The sequence below is a fragment of the Lissotriton helveticus genome, chromosome 1_2, assembly GCF_964261635.1.
Source record: "Lissotriton helveticus chromosome 1_2, aLisHel1.1, whole genome shotgun sequence".
Taxonomy (NCBI): domain Eukaryota; kingdom Metazoa; phylum Chordata; class Amphibia; order Caudata; family Salamandridae; genus Lissotriton; species Lissotriton helveticus.
The window spans coordinates 164,910,900-164,923,252 of record NC_136058.1 but is presented as its reverse complement, the minus strand read 5'-3'; the positions used below and the strand labels follow the sequence as shown (position 1 = coordinate 164,923,252).

At 40.1% G+C, this 12,353-nt stretch overlaps 1 protein-coding gene across 1 annotated transcript in view; it reads left to right on the top strand.

Moving 5' to 3' along the window:
• Positions 1-5,092, top strand: part of ZYG11B (zyg-11 family member B, cell cycle regulator) — a 291,659-nt gene extending 286,567 nt beyond the window's left edge. Inside the window, exon 14 of the mRNA XM_078670550.1 lies at positions 1,231-5,092. Coding sequence (XP_078526676.1) covers positions 1,231-1,412 — 182 coding nt within the window. The 3' untranslated portion in view covers positions 1,413-5,092. The remainder of the gene's footprint in view (positions 1-1,230) is intronic.
• Positions 5,093-12,353: the final 7,261 nt, after the last annotated feature.

Here is a 12,353-nt window from a genome sequence, read left to right as displayed (position 1 = left end):
GGCGTACTACCATACCCTGTGTATGGCTTACAGCTTTGCTTAAGATGTTCCTCAGGAGGCGGCCGGGAACTTCTAATGAAAGAATATCGCACTCTTTCCCAAAATTAAATCAATTTGATTGTGACTATTAATACTGTGACTGACAGTGACTGGTGGTTATACCTACTGTGTTCATTCTGTAGTTCTTTTTCATCCCCTCGGCACCTTGACTCTCCACTTGTGACTACCGGCCCTCTCACTGCTGTCTCCTGACTGCATGATACAGCAGTGCACTCTCCCTTGCCCAGGAGACTCACATAGGCCGTCCGGGGCTGCTTAGAAATAATTCTCTGGCATGGCCAATAATTTTGCTCCTGTGTCCCCTGACAGAGCGGGCCGCCTGGAGAGGTCTGAGCACCATCATGCTTTACACGTCAAGCTTTTAGACTTACTGCATTTCTTTTAGGTAACACATACGTTTGAAATCTTTGCTTAGCTAGTGCCGCCTGGCTGGTGTTTTGCTGCTTCTTTCTGTCTCTGCATTCAGATATATGATACAACAAGTAACATTACACCTACAGCAGTAAAATCTTATGATGGTACCACCATTGGAGTCTTGTGCTTTTCTAAACCCAAAGTGTACTTGCCTGTGTAACCAATTTATGTCATGGCGTGTGTATCCAAATTGCAAACGTGCCTTAAGACCCTTAACGTGGTGCTGTATGTGTGGAAATGCACAGTTTTTCCACTTTTTTAAGCAAAGATTTGGAGTGATATTTCACGCTGCATCCGCACATGCAATCTGGTTCCTGGCGCACATAGCCTTCCCTGCAGCGCACATAGACTCTAAACTGCCGCCCACAGAGGATAAAAATTAGAGGGAACATTGCTCCTAACACCACTGAAGATCCTGGCCCAGCACTGTTACCAAGACCTTGTAGGAAACGGATATAAAAACTGATCCTTACTACAGTAGTTGAGCATTTCTGTTTACTAATGTCAGTTAGAAAGGGGTTTTTCGGCAAGACAAAGCAATGCTCTAGTTAATGAGTGGTTTTATTATTTTTTGGGGGTTACTGTACTTTCAATAGTTGACAATAAGCCACATATCATATGCTAAAATAATTTGAAAAAGGTACAGAGTTCCACACAAGGATAGCTTTCTTTTACTTTCTGCATATTTCATTACTGGAGACATATGTGACTGTTAGTGATGCAAATTATAATCAGCCTCTTGTCCCTTCCTTTCAGCGACCAGATATTGCAGTATGTTAATTGAAGAAGAAGGGTTGCAACACCTCTATCGAATCGTGGAAAATCCGCATACTGATGCCGATGTTCAACGTATAGTAATGTCTATTTTGGACAGTTTAGAAAAACATATTACACGCCATGGAAGACCTTCCAGTAAAAAGTTGCAACATGAAAAATAATTGTGCACAAGTAATTATCTGAGGGATTGTCAGTGTTACAATTTACGACGTTATAGTTGGAATGTTTTATGTGAAATGATCACTATGTGAACGTCAATATTGATACAGAGGGAAAGTTGCACAAGTGAATAAAACCTCTGACACAGGAAAAACGTTTCTTATTGTTAGCTAGTGCCCACTTTTGCTTTTTGAGTTTTGCACGTATGGTACAGCACTTCTAAGATCTTAGAAAGAAACCGCTTTCCAATATGAAAATGTAATCAACACAGCTGGACATCTTCAAGGAAGTTTACTAAACTTTTTCAGCATAGCCTAACCTCTTCATGGACCACTGTAAAGTATTTTCGAATTATCTGAATCCTGTATTATGGTTATTATTTCCCATTGTCTCATGGTCTAGTCTGTGCTCATTTCAACTTTCACAGTCGCCATATCAGTTACAGATTGTGTTCACTGGAAGTATAGAACAAAAATAGAACATAATGAACAATGCCAAAGAAATGGGAAGCAAATCGATTTTACAGAGAAAGGATGCCCAATTCCCTCAGATTTCCAACATCAAAATATAATGCAAATGTTGTATAGTTTGGAATGATCCAGAATGCAGAACATCCCTTGTGTGTTTTTTGCATGGATGAAAAAGACCCATCTCTGGTGTAGGTAAGTTTTCTTTGGCTTATAAGCACAGTGAATAAAATAGGATGGTACTACCTGGCTGGTAATCCAACTTGAATAGTAAATAATGGATTTTAAAGTAGTTGGTGTGTCAGTTCCTAAATGTCACAAGGAGTTCACTAAGAATTTAGAAATGTCTGAAAATGGTTTCAATAATAATACTTACCTGCTGCACCATAGTAACATTTGATTGCCATAAGTTGAAACTGATGTTTTCTGCTGAGTAGTCCGATATTATATTTGCTAGTGTGGCCTTTCTAATAATCTTACTTCATCGATCTTATATGCACCCTCTTTGCAGATTTCCACCACAGAGTTATTTTCTCATATGAAGATGTTACTTTGTATGATTGAGATCATTTCTTTGTTTCAGCAGCTTCTGCGCTTTTTTGGTTCATGATACATGAATGTGCTTCATCAAGACACAGTCCTTTGTTATGAGAGCACATAGCGATGTTGTTCAACTTTGGGAGCTTTCTAATAATGCTGCACTGTTGTAAACAGAGATGTTATCTTAGTTGCATGAGAGGAGCTATACCAGGGTAACACTCAGCTATTACGGTTTGTTCTGGTAAATTCATTCTTGTAAGAGTTTCACTTTGTACTTTCGGGAGCTAATTATAATGCCTTTAGCATAATTTTTAGTATTGTGAGGTGTCTGTTGCCTTAAACATCAAGAATGGGATTTTGAGAGTTATGGTTGCAAGATTGTCCTATGAAACACCTTTTTCCAAGTGTTGAGAGTCGGCGCTAGTTCTCTGTACACACAAGCCTGCTGCCTCATCCCTTTAAAGGTGATGAATAATTAAATTCTTTGGGATGGGAATTTTTTCCAAGAGTGTCTATATTAAGTAACTGCCACTGTTTTTCACCAGTTGCAGGATAAATATATGTTTAAGCGTGGTGTAGCTGTCACCTTCTTCCCCTGACTATTACTAGTGAAATTGTAAACCATTATCAAGCCAATGACTTGGACATCTTGTATAGTATGGTATAGTAAGGAGAAGGTCACCTATTTAGTTCTACAGGGTCAAAAAAGACTTTGCTTAATTGCCTCCCTTCTGTCTTCAGGAGGTGACGGCAATGGTTGCAGAAGACGAATGTATAATATTTACTAGAGGTTTGCCCAATTTCATACAGTTAAGGAGCCAACCATCCTGGATTTAAGGTGACCGAATCCCAGGAGTCTACACAGATTATGCCATCCATAGAACTTCCCATATCTCTGCCTTATGGCTCAAACTTTGCCCAAGCGGAGGACAAAGTCACATAAACCAAGCCGCCATTGATGAGAACCAATACCACTGACACATATCATCTGATCAAAAATTGTCACTAGATACCTGTGATCTCACTACTGTTAGAGACCAGAACACACAAAAGCCACAAGCTACAGTAGAACTGGTTCAGTTTTTTTTTTGGAATCTCTCTTTGTTCCAACCAAGAGTGAAACACCATCCATTTCCCCAGGAGCAGGACCCAAGCCAGCCCCCAAGTTGCAAAACAGAATGCCAAAAAAACTGAAATCCATATCTCAAATTGCATCAATCCCAATATCTTAGTCTAAAATGTATGTATTTCATCTTTAGAGTGTCTAATATGAGTAGAGATCCCTACCAGTATGCTACTAGGTTTACAATTTTAGAACAATGCTTGGCATATGCTTGGGTCTGATTTTTTTTAGAACTGTCTCTTTGCAGGATCTCTCTTGTGGGTGCATGTACTTTGCTAACTAGGGAAACAAAGAGTAGAGTGAAGAGAGGAGAATTCTTGGTGGCTTTAGAGAGAGCGGCAGTTGCTTGACAAAAGGAGGAGGAAGTGAGTGAGAGCTGAATCAAGGATCTTACTGTCAACACTGGCTCCTTTTCGTCAACGGAATTGTGTTTTTACAACCTGACTGCTCCAGGTTTTGACAAAACCTATTAGTTCAAGTTGGTTGTCCTTGACCTATACCTAATTAAATGGTACTGGTCACATTTCAGGAAGGAAAGGCATAACACTTGGAGGAAGGAGTCCACTGATGATATCCGACATGAATCCCAACACTGGCTCCTTGTCTGTAAAGTAGATGTGTTTTCCCTACCCTACAGTCTCCAGGTTTTCATAGACCTTTATTAGGTCAGGATGCTTGTCTTAGACCTGTACCTGACAAAATGGTACTGAGCAAATTCCTGAGAGCGATGGCAAAAAAAGGAAGGGGACCACAGCCAAAATCCGAAATTGGTCCCAACATTGGCTCCTTTTTTCAAGTTCCTACAGCATGCAATTTTGCCAATGACCATTCTTGGAGGACAATTCCCTGAAATAGAATAGAATTCTTTGTCCAAATATTTGTGGCTTTTCCTTATGGAAATGTCACAACTGCATTGACTGTTGTCTTGAGTGGTGTACCTCCTCAAGTGCTTATGGATCGATGATCTGTTGAAGAGTCCCTGGTCTTTGGGCATGATATCACTGTATAGTACCTGTGGATAAATATATGTTAACTGGAAGTTGTCAATATGAGATTTGATTATGCATGTAAAAAATTAGTGTTTCCAAAGGAATAATATATTTATATTGACAGTTTGTTTAACATGATAAACATCTGTAAGACAATCAAATAAAATGGAAACTTCAAGTAAGAAAGGAGCCGGTGAAGAATAATACTGATTTATTGACCATATTTAAAAAAAAAAAGAGGAAAAGTAGCAATAAATAGAAATGGAGACAAATGGAGCATACAATGAAAAACACACCAAGTGTATGCAAATGTGCAGTGACCAGTGTATGATTAGCAAGCAATATATAATAATGAAAACATATCTTATTGTGTTATTGTTCCTTTGACACTTTTATAACAGTACATATGTCTGAGAGTAAAACATTATAATTAGGCCTGGTTGTATGGTATTTAAAAAAAAAACAAATTTCCATCTGTATTTTCCAGATTTATGTTCTGACCATTCAGGTTGTATTTATCCTTATTTATTTTGTGGTTTGAGAATAAATGGAGTCGTAAAATGGTATGTTTCCACATTTATTGAATTGATAAACATACACTCATACATCAATACCAGTCTCATTTTAGCAAATAAAGCAGCCAAATATAACAAATCCCTGCAACCACAGATAAATATTAACATTATATACAAATATAAGTTAACATATGCCTGTGATTAAGGAAATCTCATCCTGTTTTTAGCTCCCATGCTGTCTGTCTGCTCAGCTGTTGGAATGGAATTCATGAAGGACACCATGGCGAGACATGCAAAAGTAACATGATTTTCTGTATTTTTCCACTTTTAAAAATAAATACAGAGAGGAAACAGACTGTTTTCTGTCTGTATTTATCTGTAGAAATGGAAAACTTTTTGCCCTAATTATAATATGTCTAAAACAATGGGTGTCGATGTTTCAACTCCTAGGGGTCGATTCCGATCCGGTAAAATGCGCTCCGAATCGTCGTACGGCGCGTTTTTTCCCCGTACGAATCGTACCCGTAGACGTCCCGTACGTACGATGAAGTACGATCCGTACTAGGTGCCGAACTCCGTACGAGTCGTACAGGACTCCGTACGACTCAAATCTCCGTACGAATCGCACTCGGAACCCGCTGTACGCGACATCACTACGGTTCGCGGCTGGTTTTTACGACCCAGCAAGTACGATTCGTATCGGGTACGCACCGTACGACCCTTTTCCTACGGGAGCTGAAAACAGTCGTAAACACACAGTTCGCGCCGAAACAGGTACGGAACGCCCCCCCCCCCCCCCCCCGAGTACGGCACGTACCCCCCATGATCGCAGGGGTACGCGCCGTACCCCTGTGATCATGCGGGGTACGTGCCGTACACCCAGCGTACATGGGGTACGCACCGTACCCCATGTACGGTGGGTGTACGGCACGTACCCCATGTACGCTGGGTGTACGGCACGTACCCCGCATGATCACAGGGGTACGGCGCGTACCCCTGCGATCATGGGGGGTACGCGCCGTACGGTGTGTAGGTGATCGTGCGCTTCTCCGTACGAATCGACGTGTACCGTACGAATCGCGTCCAGGTCGGCCGATCGGGATCGGAATCGTCCGGTCGTACGGCGTCCGTACGAGTCGTACGGAAACGGCTCCGGATACGAATCGTACGGACGGGGATTTTACCGGATCGGAATCGACCCCCTAGTGTCTGCTATAGGATCGTGTCATCATTTGGATTGTCTGCCACTTCAGCAGTCCCCATTCTACAATTGAAAAGGAATTAAATTTACAAGCCACATGATGTAATAAACCTTTACAATGTTCAAGGCACACTCTGGATAGTGTTAATGTCTGTTTATACATGTTGTAGCAACTTCATTGAAAGATAGTGTATGTACCCATAAAAGGTTTGTAATTATAAGTAATATTGTTAATACAATGTCATGCTTCACTGTGCCCTGTATGCTAGGTACATTGACATTACATTATGGCAAAGATTCAGTTTGCACATTACACATACACCAGCGATAGTTAGATCACCTTGGCTTGTAACTAGAAATCTTAGCAGGCTGTAAGAAGAGGTCCCTAGAAAATGGGTTAAAGAATATAACAAGTGACCAAGAGAAATCATTACAGAAAGTTACCAGGTTAAATAAATCAAAAGCAGGAAACACCAGTCATACACTCATTGGCATATGTGCCAAAAAGGGAATGAGACTGGCGTCAATTTGATTAGTATTTTGAAAAAATATTTCGAAAACATTTTTTAATACATTTTTTATTCAACGGGTATAATCAACCTGTTGAAATTGGCAAAATTCGTACCATTGAATGGAATAAATATTCATAAACGTGTTTTAAATCCAGAAAGTGCTTGTGCTTTGTTCTTACACAATACTATAGTTAACAATGGAACAAATAACAATGGAACAACAAACTTGTACCTAAAGTAATACAAGAACGTGCTGGTGCATATGTTTCGAAAAACCTAGGTCCAGAAAAGTGTGCAACTGTAACTATTGGTTGATGCTGCCACCTTGATGTAGCAAATCATTAATTAAACTGTACTTTAATTCGTAGAAAAAAAAGATAGAATACAGGTGCTGGTGTACTCATGAATAATATGGTCCATTGAACCCTCTAACCCTTTACACACAGCACAATAAACTTGTAGATTTTACGCCACAGCCAAGTTCAAAGTGTTCCAAAATGCTGCCAAATAGCTGTATACCTCCTAACACTCCCGCTCTCTTTGCATATGCTTCTTCAAACTGCTTAGTCCTAAACAATTTTGCCCACCACCTCTGGAGTGTTGGAACCAACCATGTCTCCAATTTTACAATATTAAGGAGCAAACGTTTGTAAAATCGATTGAGGTAAAGTACTGTCTGTATTTACTTAACTTACGGGTTCCTTTAAAAGTCCCAAATAGCACTACACTTGCCTATATTTCAACCCTAGACTGCAAACTTCTGTTTATAGCTTTGATTAACTCTTCCCATAATTTAGCCAGTTTCGGGCTCGCATAGAACGTATGAAGCTAATCCCACCCCACCCCCCCATTCCTGATCACAATGAAAGCACTGTTCAGGGACTGAGGGAAACATTTTGTGCCGGGCTTGGGGTGTATAATATGCCATCCAGTGGGACAGAAATAACACCCTTTTATAGTTTGCTGCTCTTCAGGATTTATGCCCCCGTTCTGCTATTAACTGCCAATCTTCTTTTACAACCTACATTGCTTTTTGTCAAAATAATTTCCCTTGAAATCAGCAGTCAGATCCTGGGCCGGGTGATTGCAGAGCAGCCTCAACCAATTACCAATGCCTATAAACTTACTCCTGATTAAAGCTTGCCAGGCTAGATGATCTAAAATTGTTAATTGTGCAGTAGTATTTAAAAAGTGAATGAACTGTCCAAAACTCAGATAAAGCGGACTACACTGCCCCTCATATCGCAGTAAGATCTTTTCCCATTTAATATAATTACCCCTTACGACAAATCCACTCAGCTCTTTGATTCCTTTAATGTTCCACCCTCCTATCACTGCCCTAGATTGGTTTAGCCCGAAAAAGTTATACTCCTACATTCTGAGATAACTATAACCAACTGCCATCAGACTATTCTAAAAAAGTTGATCCATCTTGCAGCACATCTTCTGAATAGACTTGTATTGCGTTTTCTTAGGCAATTTTGCGTCTTGATTCCGGGACCATCTTCAATAAAAAAGTTTCGAGAACCTCTTTGCCATCAATCAGTTGTACTTAAATATCCAGCAGTTCTGCCTTGTAATATATTTGCAGTTTGGGGAGCGCTGGACCTCCTTGGGCCTTATCGAGTTGCAAATTTGAATACTTCACCCTATGGGCTTTCTACTTCAGTACAAAGCTTCTCACGAGAGAGTCCAGTTCCTGACAATAAGAGCTATTAACTCTTTTAGGTACATCATGAAAAATAAATAGTGGTAAGATCGGCATCTTCGTCAAAGTTAACAGAAGAACAACCATCTTTCCAGTAGTGTTTGTGCTTTTTATTTATTTTTGCATCATCGTACAGTTTAATTGAAATAGCTGATCATAGCTTTTGGCCACAAATATTTCCAAATATCGATTAGGTCGCTGTGAGCCAGCTTGTTGCTGTAAGCTATCCAGATGATCCCTACTGAAACATTAAATAGAAGCATCTCTGTTTTACTTTCATTAATCTTATATCCCCTACATGAGTAAATGCTTTAATCCAGTTGAATGCTTTTTGTATATTTATCTCATCTGGTTTTAGATACAGGATAATATCAGAATAATATCATCAGCAAATAGCTTTTATTTGGGCGTACCTACAGTGGGTAGATGAATTTCTTCCTTACTAATGTTTACAGCCAATGGCTTGACACAAAGAGCAAATAAAATAGGAGGGGGGGGGGTGGGCAGCCCTGTTGAGTCCGTTTTGAAAACATTGTTATGAAGAAATCAAATTTAGTGAAATTGGAAAAAGTAGTTAGAAGAAAAAAAAATATTCATTGTAACAGGGACACCACCTTGGTTATGCTGCTTTGTCTAGTCCCTTTTCAATAAAAGTCAGCCTAACCATGCTTCTGCAAGAAACTGTAAGCCATTATAAAGATCAACACTATTGGTGTTTGTTCTATTTCTTCTTGGCATCCATGTTCTCCCAGCAGACTCCTGTCTATACATAAATAACTATCGCTTATACTTTTGACACTATTCGTAGATGATTCCAGGTGCAATCCCTGATGGCAGTGCTGATCACAATGGTATCTTAGGTACTCTTGTATTCTTGGTATTCAGATCTCCGTGAATGCCCAACTATATATCCTCCTGACTGGTGTTTCCTGCTTTTGATTCAATTCACCCAGTCACTTTCTGCATTCATATTGCTGCTTTGTGTATTTGCAAGTCACCCTCCTACAAGAGCATATATCTACAAATTAGCCTTATGTTTCACTACAAAAAAACTGTCAATTTGAGAAGATATACCCTCTCAGTTCTGAGGAAGGAGACGTTGGGCAGTCGCCATCTTCGCTTCAGTGGCTTTGAACTCTGGGAGCACCACAAACGTTGTACTGTATTGCAAGCACCTGAAGAATTGGGATTTGTGGAATTGGAACTCCCTTAATAGGCCCTCAGACTGTGACTTCCCTTCCAGACATTGACAGGTGCAGAGATGCCAAGAAGATAACAGGGTTTTAAACTAGTGGACCTTCACAGCCAGGAGCCTAGCCACAGGTAAGCCACTTGCCTGTTTGGCTTCCCTTTTGATCCATTCCACTCCTTGGAATTTTGTGTTGATAGTTCTGAAACAGATAAATAAACCTTGGCTGTGCAATAATTTTACATGAGGTACTCTGTCTAGATAGGGTAAGTCTGTCCTATTCCCTTATGTCTCCATCCATACTTTGAGTAGCAGAGTAATATTAAGATCGAAGCATATTTTATAGTCTATGGTAATATAAATCCTGAGGTATTTGTAATTGTACATCTGCACAATTATTTGGGACTGCAAATCCCTTGTACTTTCCTCTCCAGATGCATGGACTACTATTGACTCATCTCTGTTTACTACTTGGACAGAGGCCTTGCCATACATGTCCAACATGTTCAGCAATTCCAGACCTGTCCATCGCGGGTAGCAGTTGGAAATAAGCATATTGCCCACATATAGCAAGCCTCTTCTCAGTTCCTCCCACTCACTGGAATTCCTGCAGAAGGCCATCCTTCTGTATCCTCTGTATCCAGAGAGACAGTGGCTCAATTAATAGGTATGGGAAATAGCATAGGGAAGCAAGTACAACCCTGTCTAGTGCACGTTTCAATCAGGAATAACCTGGAGGACGCACCATTTTTCGAGACCTGAGCCTAAGGGCAATTACGTAAAACTTGGATTTAGGGTATGAATCTGGTGCCAAAGTTGGTTATTTCGACTGAGACCAGCAAATGTGTGAACTCTGGCCCAGACAGAGTTCACACATTTCTTCTACAGTTCTTAGGTAGTGGCGCATATTATGTACCACTCTGAAGCTGTTTTGTAGTGAATGGTCTAGAGATAAGATCATCTTTACTAGCCTATTTTCTAGAATTGTTGCCAAGATCTTGGCTTCTGGATTGATAAACGATATATATTGGTTTTCTGAACAATGTTCAGGCGGTCGTCTTAATATCAGAGTGACCCAGATGATGGTGCGGTGCAGGTCCTTGTTAAGAGAATGACAGTTCCTCTGATAAAGGACCAGGGTCTTCACAAGGAGATATGGTTGCACCATCTAGAGATCTTAGTAGTATTTTGTAAAAGCAGAGGTGCCATTTACATGGATCCGGCGGAGTCTTGTACCTTAGGACAGTCCTCAAGGCCACCTCTGCTGGCGCGGCAGTGGAGAAGCTTGCCTGACTTATCACCTGCTTAGTAAATGACTCCGGGTCACTCAACTCATCTGGTCCTTGTTCTTAACCTCTAGTTTGCCTGCCTCAGTTCAGTGAAGCAATTTTAGTGCATTAGAGGTGGAAACTTTCTGCTCTAGATCTGCTTCTCTAGTGCAACCATGGGTACTCACTCTACTGTTCGCTGCCTCTTACATATACTATGGCTTTCCCTTTAAGTACAGTTTTATAGGCCTCCATAGTGAACTAGTGAAAGAGACCATACAGGTTTTTATTTTGAAGTATTCATAAGTCTCTCTAAGAAAGGTGACAAATGCATCATCTAAAAGTTACAATGCTAGTGTACTACAGGCATCAGACTCAGTGTGCTCCCATGCACATGTGCCTAAATTTGTCAAGTGCCTATTTTGTAAAGGAATGTTTCAGTTGTTTCCTTAACATTTCGTTACTCTTATGGTGTCTTAGATTGTGGAGTTTCAGTTGCACTAACCAAACTCCATATTAGCTTGATATGCATTTTGATTGAGATTGACTTCATCACAGACATCAGACTGGGCTGTAGAGAATCAGTTGTGGCTATAGATGGCCATTGCCCTTCTGCTACAGGCTTTTAGCAGACTGCAAGGATTAGTCATTTGATCCAATGGAAAGTAGTCTGCGTCCTTAGTATAGGTTTGTTGTGTACATGTTTGTTAATATTGAGGCTTATTATGTTGGGTTGGTTTTTGTACTCTTTTGTATGTATCATATGTTGCTCAAGATGCCTATGTGATGACAGCAGGGGTTACTTCAAGATAGAGGCTTATCCATAGTATAGTGATTAGATGGTGCACATTTTTGCCACTCAATTGGCTTGGCTATTTTATGAAATATACCTCCAAGTTTCTTTACTTTATAAATGCTGGTACTTCCTGACTAACACGGGCAGATTGAATAACAGAATATTTGTTGATGTTTCCATGAAAGGGAACACTAAAAAAGCAATTGGCCCATACAAGTGTAGGAAAACACCTTTATCAGTTTAATTTAATGACACTCTACCATTCTCTGTTCCATGTATTGTGTGATACACCAGGTTTAGACTACCCCATGGTAACATGACACAATGGTGTTGTGATTGAATTTGGTTCAGGAGGATGGTATTACTCTATTAAATATAATGCCTCAAATGTGTATCGAGTCATCCTGCTTCTGTAAGACGTTTGTGTAGTCTACATTACATTACTATTGCACATCTATCTTCGAAATATTGCACTAACGTTGGTGTCTGTGCCAAGGTTATTTTGTCTTTTTAGCTGCAGGGTTGCTTTCAGTTTCTCCTACACATCTTACGCTTTATTGATGAGTAGTGAATTCATTTCTGTATGCTTTATTTCTGTGGTTACTTTTTGTGAAACATGTTTTTCATATAGGGCT